The sequence below is a fragment of the Zophobas morio genome, unplaced genomic scaffold (assembly GCF_036711695.1).
Source record: "Zophobas morio isolate AGI-343-1 ecotype UQ-CSIRO unplaced genomic scaffold, CSIRO_AGI_Zmor_V1 ptg000006l, whole genome shotgun sequence".
In the NCBI taxonomy this organism is placed as follows: domain Eukaryota; kingdom Metazoa; phylum Arthropoda; class Insecta; order Coleoptera; family Tenebrionidae; genus Zophobas; species Zophobas morio.
Genome location: NW_026972111.1, coordinates 79,264 through 99,471, shown reverse-complemented (window position 1 = coordinate 99,471; position 20,208 = coordinate 79,264). Strand labels below are relative to the sequence as shown.

Here is a 20,208-nt window from a genome sequence, read left to right as displayed (position 1 = left end):
ATCTAGAATTTAAGAATTGAAAAAGCTAAAATATCGGAAATTTGAGAAACCTAGTAGATAAACTGAAAAATTCCATAACTGAAACATTGAAAAAATTGAGAAATCGAAAATTCGAAAAATGGAACATCGAAAAAATTGATGGATCGAAAAGTCTAGAAACCGAAAATTTGGTTAATCGAGAAGCAGAGAACTCGAAAACTTAGAAACGCCAAAAATTGAAAAATTTAAAATTCGATAAAATGAAGAACAAAAAAAATGAAAAATCATAAAACTCAAATATCGGAAAATTGAAAAATCGAAAAATTGAATAACTGAAAAGCCGAAAAGTCGAACATAGAAAAACCGACAAACTGAAAAATTGAAAAAGTAAAAACCGAAAAATCAAAAATTTTAAATATCGAAAAATCTAAAAATTGGAAAACCGAAAACTTTGGAACGCCAAAAATTGATAAATCGAAAAATTGAAGAATCAAAACATTGAAAAATCGCAAAACTGAAATATCGGAAAAATGAGAAATTGAACATTCGAATAGCCTCAAAATTAAAAATTAGAAAAACTGAAAAATCCAAAAATTAAAAAATTGCAAACTAAACTACCAAAAATTTTAAAAATCAAAAAACTGAAAAGTGTAAAACTGAGAAGGCCAAAAACGAAAGATCGAGTAATCGAAACATCAAAAAATGGAAAAATTAAAATTTATAATTCGAAAAAATTGACAAAAAAAATCGAAAAACGTAAAGTCCGGAAATCAAAAAATCTAGAATTTAAGAATTGAAAAAGCTAAAATATCGGAAATTTGGGAAACCTAGTAGATAAACTGAAAAATTCCATAACTGGAACATTGAAAAAACTGAGAAATCGAAAATTCGAAAAATGGAACATCGAAAAAATTGATGGATCGAAAACTCTAGAAACCGAAAATTTGGTTAATCGAGAAACAGAGAACTCGAAAACTTAGAAACGCCAAAGTTGAAAAATTTGAAATTCGATAAAATGAAGAACAAAAAAATTGAAAAATCATAAAACTCAAATATCGGAAAATTGAGAAATCAAAAAATTGTTGTACTAAAAGTTTTTCCCAAAAGTTTGGATACCAAAAGTGAAAAAGGAGTCATAACCACACACGATTGTTAGTGGGGATGAACAGAAAAATTTTGGTTAGCATAATTAACATAAATGGAGTCTTCAGAAAAGAAGGAAAGACGTCGAATTTTGTTTATTTCTAAAAATAAAACAGACTTTAATAAAAACGCATTTTATTTGTTCCCTTGATTTGGCTCTGGCTCCGTTTCTTTTATTTCATTCCAAGGCTGAGTTTTAGCCGTTCCAAAAATGATGAAAAGGAGCCCGCCGCAGAAGTAGACGCTCCCCCCAATTGTGTAAATAATAGTAGCTCCCGCAAGATTCTTATTCTGAAAAAAAAAAAACAACTACAAAGAATTTCAGCCAAGAAGAAAATCTCTTACATAATGCGTAGTTATAGCCCCTGTGATTTTTGGCACGAAAATACCGGTTGTCATACCGATGAAGTTCATCACTCCAAAAACCGACCCCGCGAAGTTGGGTGCCAAATCTTGCGGGTTTATAAAGTGACTGACCACAACAGCGCCATTGAAGAACTGGCACAGAATGAGAAGAGCGACGACCCCGACTTGGTTACACCCAGCGACGCGAATCATGAACAGACAAGCGGCGGGAATAAAGTGGGCTGAAATAAAAAAATAAACATAAAGATAAACAAATCAACACTCACAGAAAATTATGAAGAACTTTCTTAGGCGAGTCACCGACATGATTTCTTTTTTCAGCATCCAGTCCCCCAGGATACCGAACATCCCGCTGGCGGTCATTCTAGCGAGATAGGGAAGGGAAGCTAATCCGGCAGACTCCTTCAAGTTGAAACCTATCGTTTCGGAGAGGTACTTCGGAGTGTAGGTGAGGATGAGGTTCAAACCCCACAGGTTTCCGAACTGAGCGGCACAAACAGCCCAGAAGGGTATCGACGTCAGTATTTTCAAGTACGGGGCTACTGCCTGCAACGTTTTTAAGTCAAAAAATGAAAAGAATTGAAAAATCTAAAATTTGAAAATTAAAAAAGTTGACAAAAACATTCAAGAACTGAAAAATCTAGGAATCGGAAAATCTAAATTTTAAAAAGTCGAAAAATTTCTATTAGTGTCTAAAATTAAAGAAATTCGAAATATTGAAAAATTCCAAAAATGAAATCAGATAAACTGAAAGATCCCAAAACTAAAACATTGAAAAATTGAGAAATCGAAAAATTAAAAAATTAAACCTCATAAATCGAAAAATAGAAAAACAGAAAAATTGGAACATCGAAAAATGTAAAAATTTTTTAATTTTAATTAATAAAGTAAAAAATCAGAAAAATGACAATCGAGAAATTGAAAAATCTCCAAACTGAGTTCTCAAAATTTGAAAAATAAAAAAATTAAAAAATCGAAACAAAAATTGGAAAATGGAAAAGCTGAAAAGTCGAAAAATCGAAAAACCTTGAAATCAAGAAATTGAAACAGAGAGAGAAATCGAAACATGAAAAAATAGAAAAATCTAAAATCAGAAATTTTAAATTAAAAAAAATGAAAAATCCAAAACTGTGAAGTCAAAATTCAAAAGGATGATACGTCAAAGGATTGAGGAATCTAAAAATTGGAAATATTGAAAAATCCTAAAATTGAAATATTAGAAAATTGATAAATCGAAAAATCAAAAAACTGAAACATCAAAATATCGAGAAATCGAATATAATCGACAAACATGAAAAAATTGAGAAATCCAAAAATTGAAAAACCGAAAGAAAAGTTAAAAAATTTTAAATAAAAGAAAATAAAAATCTATAAACCGAGAAGTCGAAAAATCAAAAGAATGGCACATCGAAGAATTGAAAAATTTTAAAATCAGAAAAATGGACAAATTAAAAATCAAAGAACTAAAAAATCTAAAAATCGGAAGATCTAAATTTTAAAAAGTTCTTTGATGTGTCATTCATTTGATTTTTCGAGTCTTCTGTTTTTGATTTAAAATTTTTTTATTTTAAATTTTTCTAATTTTTGAGTTTTCGATTTGTAAATTTTTCAATATTTTAGTTTTGGGATTTTTCAGTTTATTTTATTTCAGTTTTGGAATTTTTCAATATTTCCAATTTTTTAAATTTTATATTTTTCTATTTTAAATTTTTCGACTTTCTAGATTATAAATTTTTAGATTTATAGATTTGTTGATTTTTCAAGTTTCCGATTTCTCAATTTTTCAACATTTCAATTTTGGGAATTTTTCAACTTACGTTTTTTTTTCAAGTTTTAGAAATTTCAATTTCTCGTATTTTTAAATTTTAGGTTTTTCCATTTTTGGATGTTTCGATTGCCCGAGGCTTTTTGATATTTCAGTTTTTTGATTTTTCAATTTTTCAAATTTTGGTTTTATATTTTTCTATTTCTCGATTAATCGATTTTCCGATTTTTTATTTTTCCAATTCTCGACTTTTCGGTGTTCGATTTGTCGACTCTCGATTTCTCAGGTTATCAATTTTTTAATTTTTCAATGATCCAATTTTTCATTTTCTCGATTTCTCAGGTTTGATTTCCCGTTTTTCGAGTTTTTAAATTCAATTTCTCAGTTTTCAGTTTTTCGATTTCTCAATGTTCCGATTTTTCATTTTTTTTATTCATCAATTTTTCTAATTTGAAGTTTTTCTATTTTTTATGTTTTGGCGTCCTTAAGTTTTCGATTTCAGGATTAATCATTTTTTTTATTTATTTATTTATTTAATTTTGTTGGAGATACACATCTAAGTGTGCAATGCTGGTTGCATACCGAACGTCTGTCATATTTACATTTACGTTTTAACTGTCGTAATTACTGTCACTTATTGTAATCGAAATAAAGCCTCGTGTGTGTATATAGCATCAAAGTATTTTATCTTCCACGAATAAATCCATCAAATTTCTCGATTTTTCGACTTTTCAATCCATCGATTTTTTTAAATAATTAAATAATAAAATAAAGAAAATTTCGGCTTTTCAATGTTTTAGATTTGGGATTTTTCAATTTGTCTGTTCTTTTTATTTGTCAATTGTTCTAATTTTTTTATTTAAATTTTTCAATTTTTAATGTGTCGATCTTTGGATTTTTCGACTTCTTGGTTTTTTGGATTTTTCGATTTTTGATATTTAAATTTTGTTAGGTACTTTTCAATTATTCAATTGTTTAATTTCAAGTTTTTTCGATTTTTCTATTTTCCGATTTATCGACTAGCTAAAATTCAATTTTCCGATTTCTCGGTTTTTCGATCTTCCAACTTTTTGATTTTCCAATTTTTCGAATTCTCGTTTTTGTGATGTACCAGTTTTTTGATTTCTTAAATTTTACATCTTTCGATTTTTCAGTTTGTCGATTATATTCGATTTCTCGATATTTCGATGTTTCAGTTTTTTGATTTTTCGATTTATCAATTTTCCGATATTTCAGTTTTAGGATTTTTCGATATTTCCAATTTTTAAGTTTTAGATTCTTCAATCCTTTGACGTATCATTCTTTTGAATTTTGACTTCACTTGGATTTTTCTTTTTTTTTATTTTAAAATTTTCGATTTTAGATTTTTTCATGTTTCGATTTCTCTGTGTTTCAATTTCTTGATTTCAAGGTTTTTCGATTTTTCTACTTTTTAGCTTTTCGATTTTCCAATTTTTCTGTTTCGATTTTTTGATTTTTTTTAATTTTTGAAATTTTGACAACTCAGTTTGAGGATTTTTCAATTTCTCGATTGTCATTTTTCGGATTTTTCGCTGTTTTAATTAAAATTTAAAAAAATTACATTTTTCGATGTTCCAATTTTTCTATTTTTCGAGTTCTGAGGTTTGATTTTTTAATTTTTCGAGTTTTAAACTTTTCAATTTTTCAACTTTTCGATTTCTCAATTTTTAAATGTTTTAATTTTGGGATCTTTCAGTTTATCTGATTTTATTTTTGGAATTTTTCAATTTTTCAATGTTTTAATTTTTCATTTTTTCGATTTTCAATTTTTCAACTTCTCCGTTTTATATAATTCGACTTTTCGGCTTTTCAGTTCTCTAATTTTTCGACTTTTCAATTTTTCGAGTACTGAATTTGAAAATTTTTCAATTTCTTGATTTCTCATTTTTTTGATTTTTCAGTTTTTCAACTTCCCGAATTTACAATTTATTATTTATGCTTCGATTTTCCGATTTTTAAATATTTAGATATTTCAATTTTTAAAATTTCGATTTTTCGATTTCTCAATTTTTCAACATTTCAATTTTGAGAATTTTTCAACTTGTGGATTTTTTAAATTTTTGATTTTTCGGTTTTTAATTTTTCCAGTTTTCAGCTTTTTATTTTTTCGATTCTTCAGTTTTCCGGTTTTTAAAATTTTCATTTTTTCAATTTTTCAAACTTTGGTGTTCCTTAGTTTTATATTTTTCTATTTTTCGATTAATCGATTGTTCGACTTTAAAATTCATCGATTTTTTTTATTTTCCCATTTCTCGACTTTTTGATGTTCGATTTCTCGATTTCTCAGTTTTTCAATTTTTTTTATTTCTGAGGTTTGATTTTTTAAATTTTCGAGTTCTCAAATTTTCCATTCTTCGACTTTTCGATTTTTCAATTTTTAAATGCTTTAATTTTGGGATTTTTCAGTTTATCGATATTTCAGTTTTGAGATTTTTCAATATTTCATTGGAAAATCGAAAAGTCGAAGAATGGGAAATTTTAAAATCTGAAAAATCGAGAAATGGAGAAGTAGAGAAATCGAACATCAAAAAGTCGAGAAATGGGAAAATAAAAAAATCGATGAATTTTGTAGTCGCACAATCGATTGATTAATCGAAAAATAGAAAAATATAAAACTAAGGAACGCCAAAGTTTGAAAAATTGAAAAAACCAAAATTTTAAAAATCGGAAAATTGAAGAATCGCAAAAATAAAAAATCGCACAATTGAAATATCGAAAAATTGAGAAACTGAAAAATTGAAGAATCAAAAAACTGAGAAATCAAAAGTTGAAAAGTCGAACAGACGAAAAATCAAAAATTCGAAGAACTGAAGAAATGAAAAATTAAAACGCTGAAAAATTCAAAAATTAAAACCGAAAAATCAAAAATTTTAAAAATCCATAAGATATAAATTGAAATATTGAAAAATCTTCAAACTAATAAATCACAAAATTAAAACATTGAAAACTTGAGAGGTCGAAAAGTCGAAAAATGTAAAATTTAAAACTCGAAAAATTAAAAAATCAAATTTCAGAAATTGAAAAATTGAAGAATTGAAAAACTGAAAAATCGAGAAATCGGGAAATGGGAAAATGAAAAAATCGATGAATTGAAAAGCCGAAAAATCAATTTTCGAGAAATCGAAAACCTATGGACACCAAAAATTGAAAAATCGAAAAATTTAAACTCACAAAAATTAAAGAATAAAAATAATTGAAAAATCGCAAAACTGAAATATCGGAAAATTGAGAAATCAAAAAATTGATAAATCGAAAAATCAAAAAACTGAAACATCGAAATATCGAGAAATCGAATATAATCGACAAACTGAAAAATCGAAAGATGTAAAATTTAAAAAATCAAAAAACTGGTACATCACAAAAACGAGAAATCGAAAAATTGGAAAATCGAAAAGTTGGAAGTTCGATAAACCGAAAAATCGGAAAATTGAACTTTAACTAGTAAGTATCTAAATTTAAATATCAAAAATTGAAAAATTCAAAAAGCCAAGAAGTCGAAAAATCCAAAGATCGGCACATCAAAAAAATGAAAATTTAAAATAAAAAATTAGAACAATTGACAAATAAAAAGAACTGTAATTTTCTTTATTTTATTAATTATTTAAAAAATTCGATGAATTGAAAAGTCGAAAAATTGAGAAATTAAATAAATAATAAATAACTAATAAAAAATTGATTAATCCTGAAATCGAAAACTTATGAACGACAAAAAATAAAAAATAGAAAAACTTCAAATTAGAAAAATTGAATAAAAAAATGAAAAACCGGAACATTGAGAAATCGAAAAACTGAAAATCGAGTAAATTGAAGCACTGAAAAACTGAGAAATTGAAGAATCATAAAATTAAAAAATCCCGAAAAATTGGATCATCGAAAAATTAAAAAATTGATAAACTGAGAAATCGAGAGTCGAGAAATCGATTATCGAAAATTCGAGAATTGGAAAAATAAAAAATTGGAAAATCGATTAATCGATTAATCGAGAAATAGAAAAATATAAAACTTACGAACGCCAAAATTTGAAAAATTGAAAAATTGAAAAATCAAAAAACTGAAATATCGAAAAACCGAATAATTGAAAATTAGAAAAATTGAAGAAATGAAAATTCGAAAAACTGAAAAATCAAGAAATCTATAAATCGAAAAATTTTAAATAGAAAAGTATAAAATTTAAAAAATTCGAAATATTGAAAAATTCCAAAACTGAAATAAGATAAACTGAAAAATCCCAAAACTAAACCATTGAAAAATTTACAAATCAAAAACTTAAAAAAAATTAAAATGAAAAAAATTTAAAATCTAAAACAGAGAAGTCGAAAAATCAAAAGAATGACAACTTAAAGAATTGAAAAATGAGAAAAATTGACAAATAAAAAACTGGAAGAGCAGAAAACTCTAGGAATCGAAAAATTTTCAATTTAAAATCTCGAAAAATTTAAAATCGAAAACTCTAAAATTTAAAAAATCGAAATATTGAACAATTGAGAAATCGAAAAGTTGAAAAATGGAAAATTTAAAAACTCGAAAAATTCAAAAATTAAACCACTGGAATTGAAAAATAGAAAAATTGAAAAATTGGAACATCGAAAAATGTAAAATTTAAGAAATCGAAAATCTGAAAAACCGAAAAAGTGAAAAATCAAAAAAACAAGAAATCCAGAAATTAAAAACTCCCCAAACTGAATTCTGAAAATTTGAAAAATAAAAAAACAAAGAATCGAAATATCGAAAAATTGGATAACTGAAAAGCCCAGAAAAATGGAAAATCTTGAATCAAGAAGTTGAAATGTCGAAAGATGAAAAAATCGAGAAATCGAAAAATTGAAAAACCGAAAGAGAAGTTAAAAAAATTAAATAAAAAATTAAAAATCTATAAACCGAGAAGTTGAAAAATCAAAAGAATAACACATCAAAGAATTGAAAAATTTAAAAATTAGAAAAATTTACAAATAAAAAACCAAAGAACTAAAAAATCTAGAAATCGAAATATCTAAATTTTAAAAAGTCGAAAAATATAAAATCGAACAGGCTAAAATTCAGAAAATCGAAATATTTAAAAATTGAAAAATCGAAAAGTCGGAGAACGGAAAATTTGAAAAACTGGGAAATCGAGAAATCGAGAAGTAGAGAAATCGAACATCAAAAAGTTGAGAAATGGGAAAATAAAAAAATCGATGAATCGAAAAGTCGAACAATCAATTAATCGAAAAATAGAAAAATATAAAACTGAGAAACGCCAGTTTGATAAATTGAAAAAATGAAAATTTTAAAAATCGGAAAACTGAGGAATCGCAAAAATAAAAAATCGCACAATTGAAATATCTAAAAATTGGGAAAATGAAAAATTAAAGAATCAAAAAACTCAAATATCAAAAAACTGAGGAATCAAAAGTTAAAAAATTCCCAAAATTGAAATGTTGAAAAACTGAGAAATCGAAAATCGGAAAGTCCAAACATTTTAAAGATTGAAATATCTAAATATTTAAAAATCGGAAAATCGAAGCATAAATAACAAATTGTAAATTCGGGAAGTTGAAATACTGAAAAATAAAAAAAAATGAGAAATCGAAAAATTGAAAAATTCGCAAATTCAGTATTCGAAAAATTGAAACAGAAAAATTAAAGAACTGAAAAGCCGAAAAGAGAAATTGAAAAATTGAAAATCGAATAAATGAAAAATTACAAAATTAAAACATTGAAAAATTGATAGATCGAAAAGTCGAAAAATGGAAAATTTAAAACTCGAAAAATTAAAAAATCAAGTTTTTCAGAAATTGAAAAATTGGAACATCGAAAAATTGAAAAATTGAAAAACTGAAAAATCGAGAAATCGAGAAATGGAAAAATGAAAAAATCGATGAATTTAAAAGTCTAAAAATCAGTTAATCGAAAAATCGACAACCTAGGGTCACCAAAAATTTAAAATCACAAAAATTGAAGAATAAAAATAATAGAAAAATCCCAAAACTGAAATATGGGAAAATTGAGAAATCAAAAAACTGAAAAACGAGAAATTGAAAAATTGAGTAACCGAAAAATTGTAAAATCGAAAAATTAAAAAATCTGAAAACTGAAATATGAAAAACTTGAAAATGCCCAAAACTAAAACATTCAAAAGTTGAGAAATCGAAAAATTGCAAATTTAAAAACAAGAAAAATTGGAAAATCAAACCTGAGAAATCGAAAAACTGAAAAATGGGAACATCGAGATACTATAAAAAAATATAAACCTTAGGAAGGCCAAACTTTGAAAAATTGAAAAACAAACATTTTAAAAATCGAAAAATTAAAGAAGCACGAAAATGAAAAATCACAAAACTGAAATATTGGAAAATTGAAAAATTGAAAAATTGAAAAATCGGAAAATTGAAAAATTCAAAAACTATAAGCCGAAAAACTGAAACTTAAAAAAATTTTAAAATGCAAACATGGAAAAACCAGAAACCCAGAAGTCGAAAAATGTATACATCGACACATCAAAAAAAAAGAAAGTTCTAAAATTAAAAATTTGAAAAATTGACTAAGAGAAAAATCGAAGAACAGAAAAATTTAGAAATCGAAAAATTCAAAATATAAAAAATGAAAAAATTAAAATATTGAAAAATTTTAAATCGAAACACCTAAAATTGAAAAATCGTAATTATGCAAAATCCCAAATGTGAAATATCAAAAAACTGATAAATCAGAAAATTGAAAAATTTCAAGACTGAAAAATTAATAAATGGAAGAGCCGAAAAATCGAAAAATTAAAAAATTGGAACATCGAAAATTGAAGAATTGAAAAACTGAAAGAGAGTCGAGTAGAGAGAAATCAAACATGGAAAAGTCGAAACTCGAAAATTGGGAAAATCGAAATCTGAAATTGAAAATGGAGAAATTGAACAATCGAAAAGCCAAAAAATCGAAAAAATTAAAAATTGAAAAAGTAAAAACCGAAAAATAAAAAATTTTAAATATCGAAAAATCGAAAAATGGGAAAATAGAAAACTTTGGAACGCCAAAAATTGATAAATCGAAAAATTGAAGAATCAAAACATTGAAAAATCCAAAAACTGCAAAACTGAAAAATTGCAAACCGAACTATCAAAAATTTGAAAAATCAAAAAACTGAAAAGTGTAAAACTGATAAGGCCAAAAACGAAAGATCGAGAAATCGAAACATCAAAAAATGGAAAAATTAAAATGTATAATTCGAAAAAATTGACATAAAAAAAATCGAAAAACATAAAAGTCCGGAAATCAAAAAATCTAGAATTTAAGAATTGAAAAAGCTAAAATATCGGAAATTTGAGAAACCTAGTAGAAAAACTGAAAAATTCCATAACTGAAACATTGAAAAAATTGAGAAATCGAAAATTCGAAAAATGGAACATCGAAAAAATTGATGGATCGAAAAGTCTAGAAACCGAAAATTTGGTTAATCGAGAAGCAGAGAACTCGAAAACTTAGAAACGCCAAAAATTGAAAAATTTAAAATTCGATAAAATGAAGAACAAAAAAATTGAAAAATCATAAAACTCAAATATCGGAAAATTGAAAAATCGAAAAATGGAATAACTGAAAAGCCGAAAAGTCGAACATAGAAAAACCGACAAACTGAAAAATTGAAAAAGTAAAAACCGAAAAATCAAAAATTTTAAATATCGAAAAATCGAAAAATTGGAAAACCGAAAACTTTGGAACGCCAAAAATTGATAAATAAAAAAATTGAAGAATCAAAACATTGAAAAATCGCAAAACTGAAATATCGGAAAAATGAGAAATTGAACATTCGAATAGCCTCAAAATTAAAAATTAGAAAAACTGAAAAATCCAAAAATTAAAAAATTGCAAACTGAACTACCAAAAATTTTAAAAATCAAAAAACTGAAAAGTGTAAAACTGAGAAGGCCAAAGACGAAAGATCGAGAAATCGAAACATCAAAAAATGGAAAAATTAAAATGTATAATTCGAAAAAATTGACAAAAAAAATCGAAAAACATAAAAGTCCGGAAATCAAAAAATCTAGAATTTAAGAATTGAAAAAGCTAAAATATCGGAAATTTGAGAAACCTAGTAGATAAACTGAAAATTTCCATAACTGGAACATTGAAAAAATTGAGAAATCGAAAATTCGAAAAATGGAACATCGAAAAAATTGATGGATCGAAAAGTCTAGAAACCGAAAATTTGGTTAATCGAGAAGCAGAGAACTCGAAAACTTAGAAACGCCAAAAATTGAAAAATTTAAAATTCGATAAAATGAAGAACAAAAAAAATGAAAAATCATAAAACTCAAATATCGGAAAATTGAAAAATCGAAAAATTGAATAACTGCAAAGCCGAAAAGTCGAACATAGAAAAACCGACAAACTGAAAAATTGAAAAAGTAAAAACCGAAAAATCAAAAATTTTAAATATCGAAAAATCTAAAAATTGGAAAACCGAAAACTTTGGAACGCCAAAAATTGATAAATCGAAAAATTGAAGAATCAAAACATTGAAAAATCGCAAAACTGAAATATCGGAAAAATGAGAAATTGAACATTCGAATAGCCTCAAAATTAAAAATTAGAAAAACTGAAAAATCCAAAAATTAAAAAATTGCAAACTGAACTACCAAAAATTTTAAAAATCAATAAACTGAAAAGTGTAAAACTGATAAGGCCAAAAACGAAAGATCGAGAAATCGAAACATCAAAAAATGGAAAAATTAAAATGTATAATTCGAAAAAATTGACATAAAAAAAATCGAAAAACATAAAAGTCCGGAAATCAAAAAATCTAGAATTTAAGAATTGAAAAAGCTAAAATATCGGAAATTTGAGAAACCTAGTAGATAAACTGAAAAATTCCATAACTGGAACATTGAAAAAATTGAGAAATCAAAAATTCGAAAAATGGAACATCGAAAAAATTGATGGATCGAAAAGTCTAGAAACCGAAAATTTGGTTAATCGAGAAGCAGAGAACTCGAAAACTTAGAAACGCCAAAAATTGAAAAATTTAAAATTCGATAAAATGAAGAACAAAAAAAATGAAAAATCATAAAACTCAAATATCGGAAAATTGAAAAATCGAAAAATTGAATAACTGAAAAGCCGAAAAGTCGAACATAGAAAAACCGACAAACTGAAAAATTGAAAAAGTAAAAACCGAAAAATCAAAAATTTTAAATATCGAAAAATCGAAAAATTAGAAAAACTGAAAAATCCAAAAATTAAAAAATTGCAAACTGAACTACAAAAAATTTTAAAAATCAAAAAACTGAAAAGTGTAAAACTGAGAAGGCCAAATACGAAAGATCGAGAAATCGAAACATCAAAAAATGGAAAAATTAAAATTTATAATTCGAAAAAATTGACATAAAAAAATCGAAAAACATAAAAGTCCGGAAATCAAAAAATCTATAATTTAAGAATTGAAAAAGCTAAAATATCGGAAATTTGAGAAACCTAGTAGAAAAACTGAAAAATTCCATAACTGGAACATTGAAAAAATTGAGAAATCGAAAATTCGAAAAATGGAACATCGAAAAAATTGATGGATCGAAAAGTCTAGAAACCGAAAATTTGGTTAATCGAAAAACAGAGAAATCGAAAACTTAGAAACGCCAAAAATTAAAAAAATTAAAATTCGATAAAATGAAGAACAAAAAAATTGAAAAATCATAAAACCCAAATATAGGAAAATTGAAAAATCGAAAAATTGAATAACTGAAAAGCCGAAAAGTCGAAGTATAGAAAAACCGACAAACTGAAAAATTGAAAATCGAAAAACTGAAAAATTCAAAAACTATAAACCGAAAAACTGAAACTAAAAAAAATTTAAAAATGAAACGGGGCTACTGCCTGCAACGTTTTTAAGTAAGATCGGCGATTTTCAACCTTGTTGAATGCGCGGCCTACCTTTTTCTTCGACACGCTGCCATGATGCGACTCCTGAATGTAGTCACGTTCTTCCTGCGACGTGCATCTGGACTTCTCCGGAGTATCTGCTACAACGAAGAAGAAGCCCAGACAGAAAGCGGCCATGAGGATGACCAGAACGTAGAAACCCCATTGCCATCCCCACGCATCGCTCACCCAGCCCACCAGATTGAAGGTCACCATCGTTCCGATAGTGTTGCCTAACATGGCTGCCACAAATTTACCTTTTTCGTGGGGGGGTGCCCATTTTGCGATCAAAACGTGGGCAGCCGGATAAGCCAGACCCTGGAACACGAAAAATTTAAAAAAGACACAATGGGCAGACGGACGCACTCCCAGCATGCCTATGAAGACACGACTTATGACCACGCCGATGTAGCCCCCTTCTGCGAATAGAGGGGTGAGGCCGGTGAGGACACCAGAGGCTAGACTGCTCCACAGGATGACGTGCCACGGTCCTATCAACTCGGACAGTAAGCCTGCAGGAACTAGAGTTACCATGTAGCCCCAGAAGTAACCCGTGAGGATCCACCCTATGCGGTCTTCGTTCCAGTCAAAGGTGCGTTCTTTTCCCTGAGTGACGGAAATAAACACCAGGAAAATATAAAATGGTGTCTTACTCCCGCCGAGGTTTTGTTTTCGGTTGTATTCTTCATTTGGTCTCGTTTACAAGGAGGGACGAAACCCGATTTACGAGTGCCGACCATTGCCACGACGCTCACCGAAATGTTGGATCGGAGCATGTAGTTGGTAAATGTGGTGAAGAAGATCATCACGCCGATCCATACTCGAAAAGGGGGTGCTTCTACGGGGTGGTTGGGTATTAGGGTAGGTTGTCAAAAGGAGGTACGTTTTACTCATTGATTTTGGAGAGGAGATAACACAAACAATACTGTCAAAGGAAAACGTCACATGTCAAAAGTAGAGTTTCCATATAGAAAGTCAAGTGACTGGCGAGCGCCTATTTTTCCTAAAAAAAAATATGAAGGAAGATAAATAAATAATAATAATTAATTGTTTATTTGCCAAAAATAAAACAACTTCGGCATTAAAATAGATTGAAAATTCAATGAATCGAAAAACTGAAAAATCGAAAACATCAAAACATCGATTAATTGAAAAATCGAAAAATTGAGAGTTCATAAAAGTCAAATTTGAAAAATTGAAAAATCGAAAATTTGAAAGAAACGACAATTGAAAACAGAAAATCTAAAACCGGGAAGTCGAAAAATCAAAAGATTAAAAAATCGAAACATTTGAAAAATTCGAAAAGTTGAAAAATTGAAATATCGATGAACTGAAATGAAAAATCTAAAATTTAAAATTCGAAAAAATAAAAAAATCAACACACCGAAAAATCCAGGAGTCAAAAATCGAAAAGTCGAAGAATCGAGACATTGAAAAATCCCAGACTGAAATATCGAAAAACTGAAAAACGAAAGAAAAACTGAAAAGTGGGAAACTAAATCGGGAAATCAAAACATTGATAAATCGAAAAATTAAAAAAAAAATTAAAAATTAAAAATTTGAAAGAAACGACAATTGAAAACAGAAAATCTAAAACTGGGAAGTCGAAAAATCAAAAGATTAAGAAATCGAAACATTTGAAAAATTCGAAAACTTGAAAAATTGAAATATGAAAGAACTGAAATGAAAAATCTAAAATTTAAAATTCGAAAAAGTAAAAAAATCGACACACCGAAAACTCCAGGTGTCAAAAATCGAAAAGTCGAAGAATCGAGACATTGAAAAATCCCAGACTGAAATAACGAAAAATTGAAAAACGAAAGAAAAACTGAAAAGTGGGAAACTAAATCGGGAAATCAAAACATTGATAAATCGAAAAATTAAAAAAAAACAAAAATTTGAAAGAAACGACAATTGAAAACAGAAAATCTAAAACCGGGAAGTCGAAAAATCAAAAGATTAAGAAATCGAAACATTTGAAAAATTCGAAAACTTGAAAAATTGAAATGTGGAAGAAATGAAATAAAAATCGAGAAATCGAAAAATCTAAAATTTTAAAAATTGAAAAATCTATAAAATTTAAAAATCGAGAAATTGAAACATCTAAAAAATAAAAAAAAACAGAAAAATCCAGAAGTCAAAAATCGAACAGTCGAAAAATCGAAATATTAAAAAATCCCAAAACTGAAAAATAAAAGAAAAACTGAAAAATCCGGAAATTGAAACAAAAATTGAGAATCTAAAAAGTCGAAAAATTGAGAAATCGAAAAATCAAAAAAGTAAACTCGAAAAATCGAAAAAATGAAAAATTAAAAAGCTGAAAAATCGAAAATTTAAAGTTCAATTCTTTGGAAAATGGAAAGCCTCGAAAGTCAAGAAGTCGAAAAATCGGAAGATTAAGAAATCAAAACATTTGGAAAATTCGAAAACTTGAAAAGCTGAAATATGGAAAAACTAAAATGAAAAATCGAGAAATTGAAAAATCTAAAATATTAAATATTGAAAAATTAAAATACCAAAAATTGAGAAATCTAAAATTTAAAAATCTAAAACTTGAAAAAGTAAAAAATCGACACATCGAAAAATCCAGAAGTCAAAAATGGGAAAGTCGAAGAATCGAAATAATAGAAAATCCCAAACTGTAAAATGAAAGAAAAACTGAAAAATGGAAAAACTGAAATATCCAAAAAATGATAATTTAAAATTCAGAAATCGAAAAATCAAAAAATTAAAGTCGAAAAATCGAAAAAATGAAAAATAAAAAACCTGAAAAATCTAAAACCGGGAAGTCGAAAAATCGGAAGATTAAGAGGTCAAAACATTTGAAAAATCCGAAAACTTGAAAAATCGAAACATCGAAGAACTGAAATGAAAAATCGGGAAATTGAGAAATTAAAAACTGGAAAAATTGAAAGATACATAGAAAAATCGAGGAACTAAAAAATCGAAAAATCTAAACATAAAAAATTGAAAACTGGAAAAATCAAAAATTTTAACAATCGAATAATAATTGAAAAATAAAAAAAAAAATTATAAAGAGACAAATTGAAAAATTGAAAAATTGAACAATCGGAAAATTGAGAAATCGAACATGGAAAAGTCAAGACACCGAGAAATAGGAAAATCAAAAATCTATGAAACGAAAGGTCACAAATTCAACAAATCGAAAAGTCGATTAATCTTGAAATCAAGAAATTCAAAAATAAAAAACTTATGAACGCTAAAAACGAAAAATTAAAAAATTTAAAATCGAAAAATCTAAAATTTAAAAAATTGAAATATTGAAAATTTCTAAAACCGAAATATCGAAACAGTGGCAAACCGGTAAATCAAAAAACCGAAAAATTGAAAAATCTTAAAACTGAAACAGAAAAAAATGAGAAATCGGAAAATAGAAAACTTAGGAAAGCCAAAAATTGAAAAATCGAAAAATGTAAAATAATTTTAAAAACTTGAAAAATTGAAATATCGAACTGAAATGAAAAATCGAGAAATTGAAAAATCTAAAATTTTAAATATCGAAAAATTAAAATACCAAAAATTGAGAAATCTAAAATTTAAAAATCGAAAACTTGAAAAAGTAAAAAATCGACACATCGAAAAATCCAGTAATCAAAAATAGAAAAGTTGAAAAATAGAAATATCGAAAAATCACAAAACTGAAATATCTAAAAACTGAGAATCCAAAAAGTCGAAAAACTGAGAAATCGAAAAATCAAAAAAGTGAAGTCGAAAAATCGCAAAAATGAAAAATCAATAAACTGAAAAATCGAAAAATTAAAGAGTTGAAGAACAGGAACATCGAAAGCCTCGAAAGTCAAAAAATGGGAAAATCAAAACATCCATTAATTGAAAAATTGAAAAATTGAGAGTTTATAATAGTCAAATTTGAAAAATTGAAAAATCGAAAATTTGAAAAAACGACAATTGAAAAACAAAACCTAAAACCGGGAAGTCGAAAAATCGGAAGATTAAGAAATCAAAACATTTCAAAAATTCGAAAACTTGAAAAATTGAAATATCGAAGAACTGAAATGAAAAATCGAGCAATCCAAAAATCTAAAATTTTAAAAATTGAAAAATCTAAAATTTAAAAATTGGAAAATTTAAAAATCGAAAAAGTAAAAAAATCGACACACCGAAAACTCCGAGAGTCAAAAATCGAAAAGTCGAAGAATCGAGACGTTGAAAAATCCCAGACTAAAATATCGAAAAACTGAAAAATGGAACAAAAACTGAAAAGTGGGAAACTGAATCGGGAAATCAAAACATTGAAAAATCGAAAAATTTAAAAAAAGATAAATTAAAAAATCGAAAATTTAAAGAAACGACAATTGAAAAACAGGAAATCTAAAACCGGGAAGTCGAAAAATCAAAAGATTAAGAAATAGAAACTTTTGAAAAATACGAAAACTTGAAAAAGTGAAATATTGAAGAATTGAAACAAAATTTTAAATATTGAAAAATGAAAATATCAAAAAATTGAAAAATCGAAAAATTGAAAAATCTAAAAAATAAAAAAATCGACACATCGAAAAATCCAGGAGTCAAAAATCGAAAAGTTGAAGAATCGAGATATTAAAATATCCCAAAACTGAAAAATGGAAAAACACTGAAATATCCAAAAATTGATAATTTAAAAAGTCGAAATACTGAGCAATCGAAAAATCAAAAAAGTGAAGTCGAAAAATCGCAAAAATGAAAAATCAAAAAACTGAAAAATCGAAAAATTAAAGAGTTGAAGAACAGGAACATCGAAAGCCTCGAAAGTCAAAAAATGGGAAAATCAAAACATCCATTAATTGAAAAATTGAAAAATTGAGAGTTTATAATAGTCAAATTTGAAAAATTGAAAAATCGAAAATTTGAAAAAACGACAATGATTGAAAAACAAAACCTAAAACCGGGAAGTCGAAAAATCGGAAGATTAAGAAATCAAAACATTTCAAAAATTCGAAAACTTGAAAAATTGAAATATCGAAGAACTGAAATGAAAAATCGAGCAATCGAAAAATCTAAATTTTTAAAAATTGAACAATCTAAAATTTAAAAATCGGAAAATTTTAAAATCGAAAAAGAAAAAAACCAAACACCGAAAAATCCGGAAGTCAAAAATCGAAAAGTCGAAGAATCGAGACGTTGAAAAATCCCAGACTAAAATATCGAAAAACTGAAAAATGGAACAAAAACTGAAAAGTGGGAAACTGAATCAGAAAATCAAAACATTGAAAATTCGAAAAATTTAAAAAAAGATAAATTAAAAAATCGAAAATTTAAAGAAACGACAATTGAAAACAGGAAATCTAAAACCGGGAAGTCGAAAAATCAAAAGATTAAGAAATAGAAACTTTTGAAAAAGTGAAATATTGAAGAATTGAAACAAAATTTTAAATATTGAAAAATGAAAATATCAAAAAATTGAAAAATCAAAAATTTAAAAATCGAAAAATTGAAAAATCCAGAAGTCAAAAATCGAAAGGTCGAAGAATCGAAATAATAAAAACTCTCAAAACAGAAAAATGAACGAAAAACTGAAAAATGGAAAAACACTGAAATATCCAATAATTGATAATTTAAAAAGTCGAAAAATTGAGAAATCGAAAAATCAAAAAAGTGAAGTCGAAAAATCGCAAAAATGAAAAATCAAAAAAGTAAAGAATTGAAGAACAGAAATCGAAACCCTCGAAAGTAAAGAAATGGGAAAATCAAAACATCGATTAATTGAAAAATCGAAAAATTGATAGTTTATAATGGTCAGATTTGAAAAATTGAAAAATCAATAACCTGCAAAATCGTAAAACCGAAAAATTGAAAAATGGAAGAAAAACTGAAAAACACTTAAAGTGAAATGTCCAAAAACTGAGAAATTAAAAAAATGGTTAAATTGAGAAATCGAAAAATAAAAAAAGTGAAGTTGAAAAATCGAAACCTGAAAAAATTGAAAAATTGAAAAACCAAAAAACCTGAAAAATCAAGAAAAATTAAAAAATCGAAAATTTGAAAGAAACGACAATTGAAAACAGAAAATCTAAAATCGGGAAGTCGAAAAATCAAAAGATTTAAGAAATCGAAACATTTGAAAAATTCGAAAACTTGAAAAGAACTGATATGAAAAATCAAGAAATTGAAAAATGTAAAATTTTAAAAATTGAAAAATCTAAAATTTAAAAATCGAAAAATTGAAAAATCAAAAAACTAAAACAATCGACACACCGAAAAATCCAGGAGTCAAAAATCGAAAAGGCGAAGGATCGAGACATTGAAAAATCCCAGACTGAAATATCGAAACACTGAAAAATGAAAGAAAAACTGAAAAATGGGAAATTAAATCGGGAAATCAAAACATTGAAAAATCGAAAAATAAAAAGATCGAAATATCGAAGAACTGAAATGAAAAATCAAAAATCTGAAAAATCGAAAAATTAAAGAATTGAAGAACAGGATCGAAAGCCTCGAGAGTCAAAAAATGGGAAAATCAAAGCATCGATTAATTGAAAAATCGAAAAATTGAGAGTGTATAATAAGTAGTTAAATTTAAAAAATTGAAAAATCGAAAATTTGAAAAAACGACAATTGAAAAACAAAATCTAGAACCGGGAAGCCGAAAAATCGAAAGATTAAGAAATCAAAACATTTGAAAAATTCGAAAACTTGAAAAATTGAAATATGGAAAAACTGAAATGAACAATCAAGAAATTGAAAAAATCAAAAATTTTAAATATTGAAAAATTAAAATATCAAAAAATTGAGAAATATCAAATTTAAAAATCGAAAACTTGAAAAAGTAAAAAATCGACCCATCGAAAAATCCAGAAGTCAAAAATGGAAAAGTCGAAGAATCGGAATATTAAACAATCCCAAAACTGAAAACTGAAAGAAAAACTGAAAAATGGAAAAACTGGAATATCCAAAAATTGAAACTCGAAAAAATGAGAAATGGAGAAATCAAAAAAGTGAAGTCGAAATATTCAAACCTTAAAAAAGTCGAAAAAATGAAAAATCAAAAACCTGCAAAATCGTAAAATCGAAAAATTGAACAATAAATAAACTGGAAAATA

At 26.5% G+C, this 20,208-nt stretch overlaps 1 protein-coding gene across 1 annotated transcript; it reads right to left on the bottom strand.

Moving 5' to 3' along the window:
• Positions 1-1,240: 1,240 nt before the first annotated feature.
• LOC135123240 (putative inorganic phosphate cotransporter) lies at positions 1,241-14,131 on the bottom strand. The gene is made up of 7 exons (XM_064047733.1): positions 14,041-14,131; positions 13,804-13,988; positions 13,517-13,756; positions 13,163-13,468; positions 1,755-2,034; positions 1,468-1,709; positions 1,241-1,413 (listed from the first exon to the last, which is right to left on the bottom strand). Exons 1-7 carry the CDS (start codon positions 14,042-14,044, stop codon positions 1,258-1,260), a joined length of 1,413 nt encoding a protein of 470 aa, XP_063903803.1. The 5' UTR covers positions 14,045-14,131; the 3' UTR covers positions 1,241-1,257.
• Positions 14,132-20,208: the final 6,077 nt, after the last annotated feature.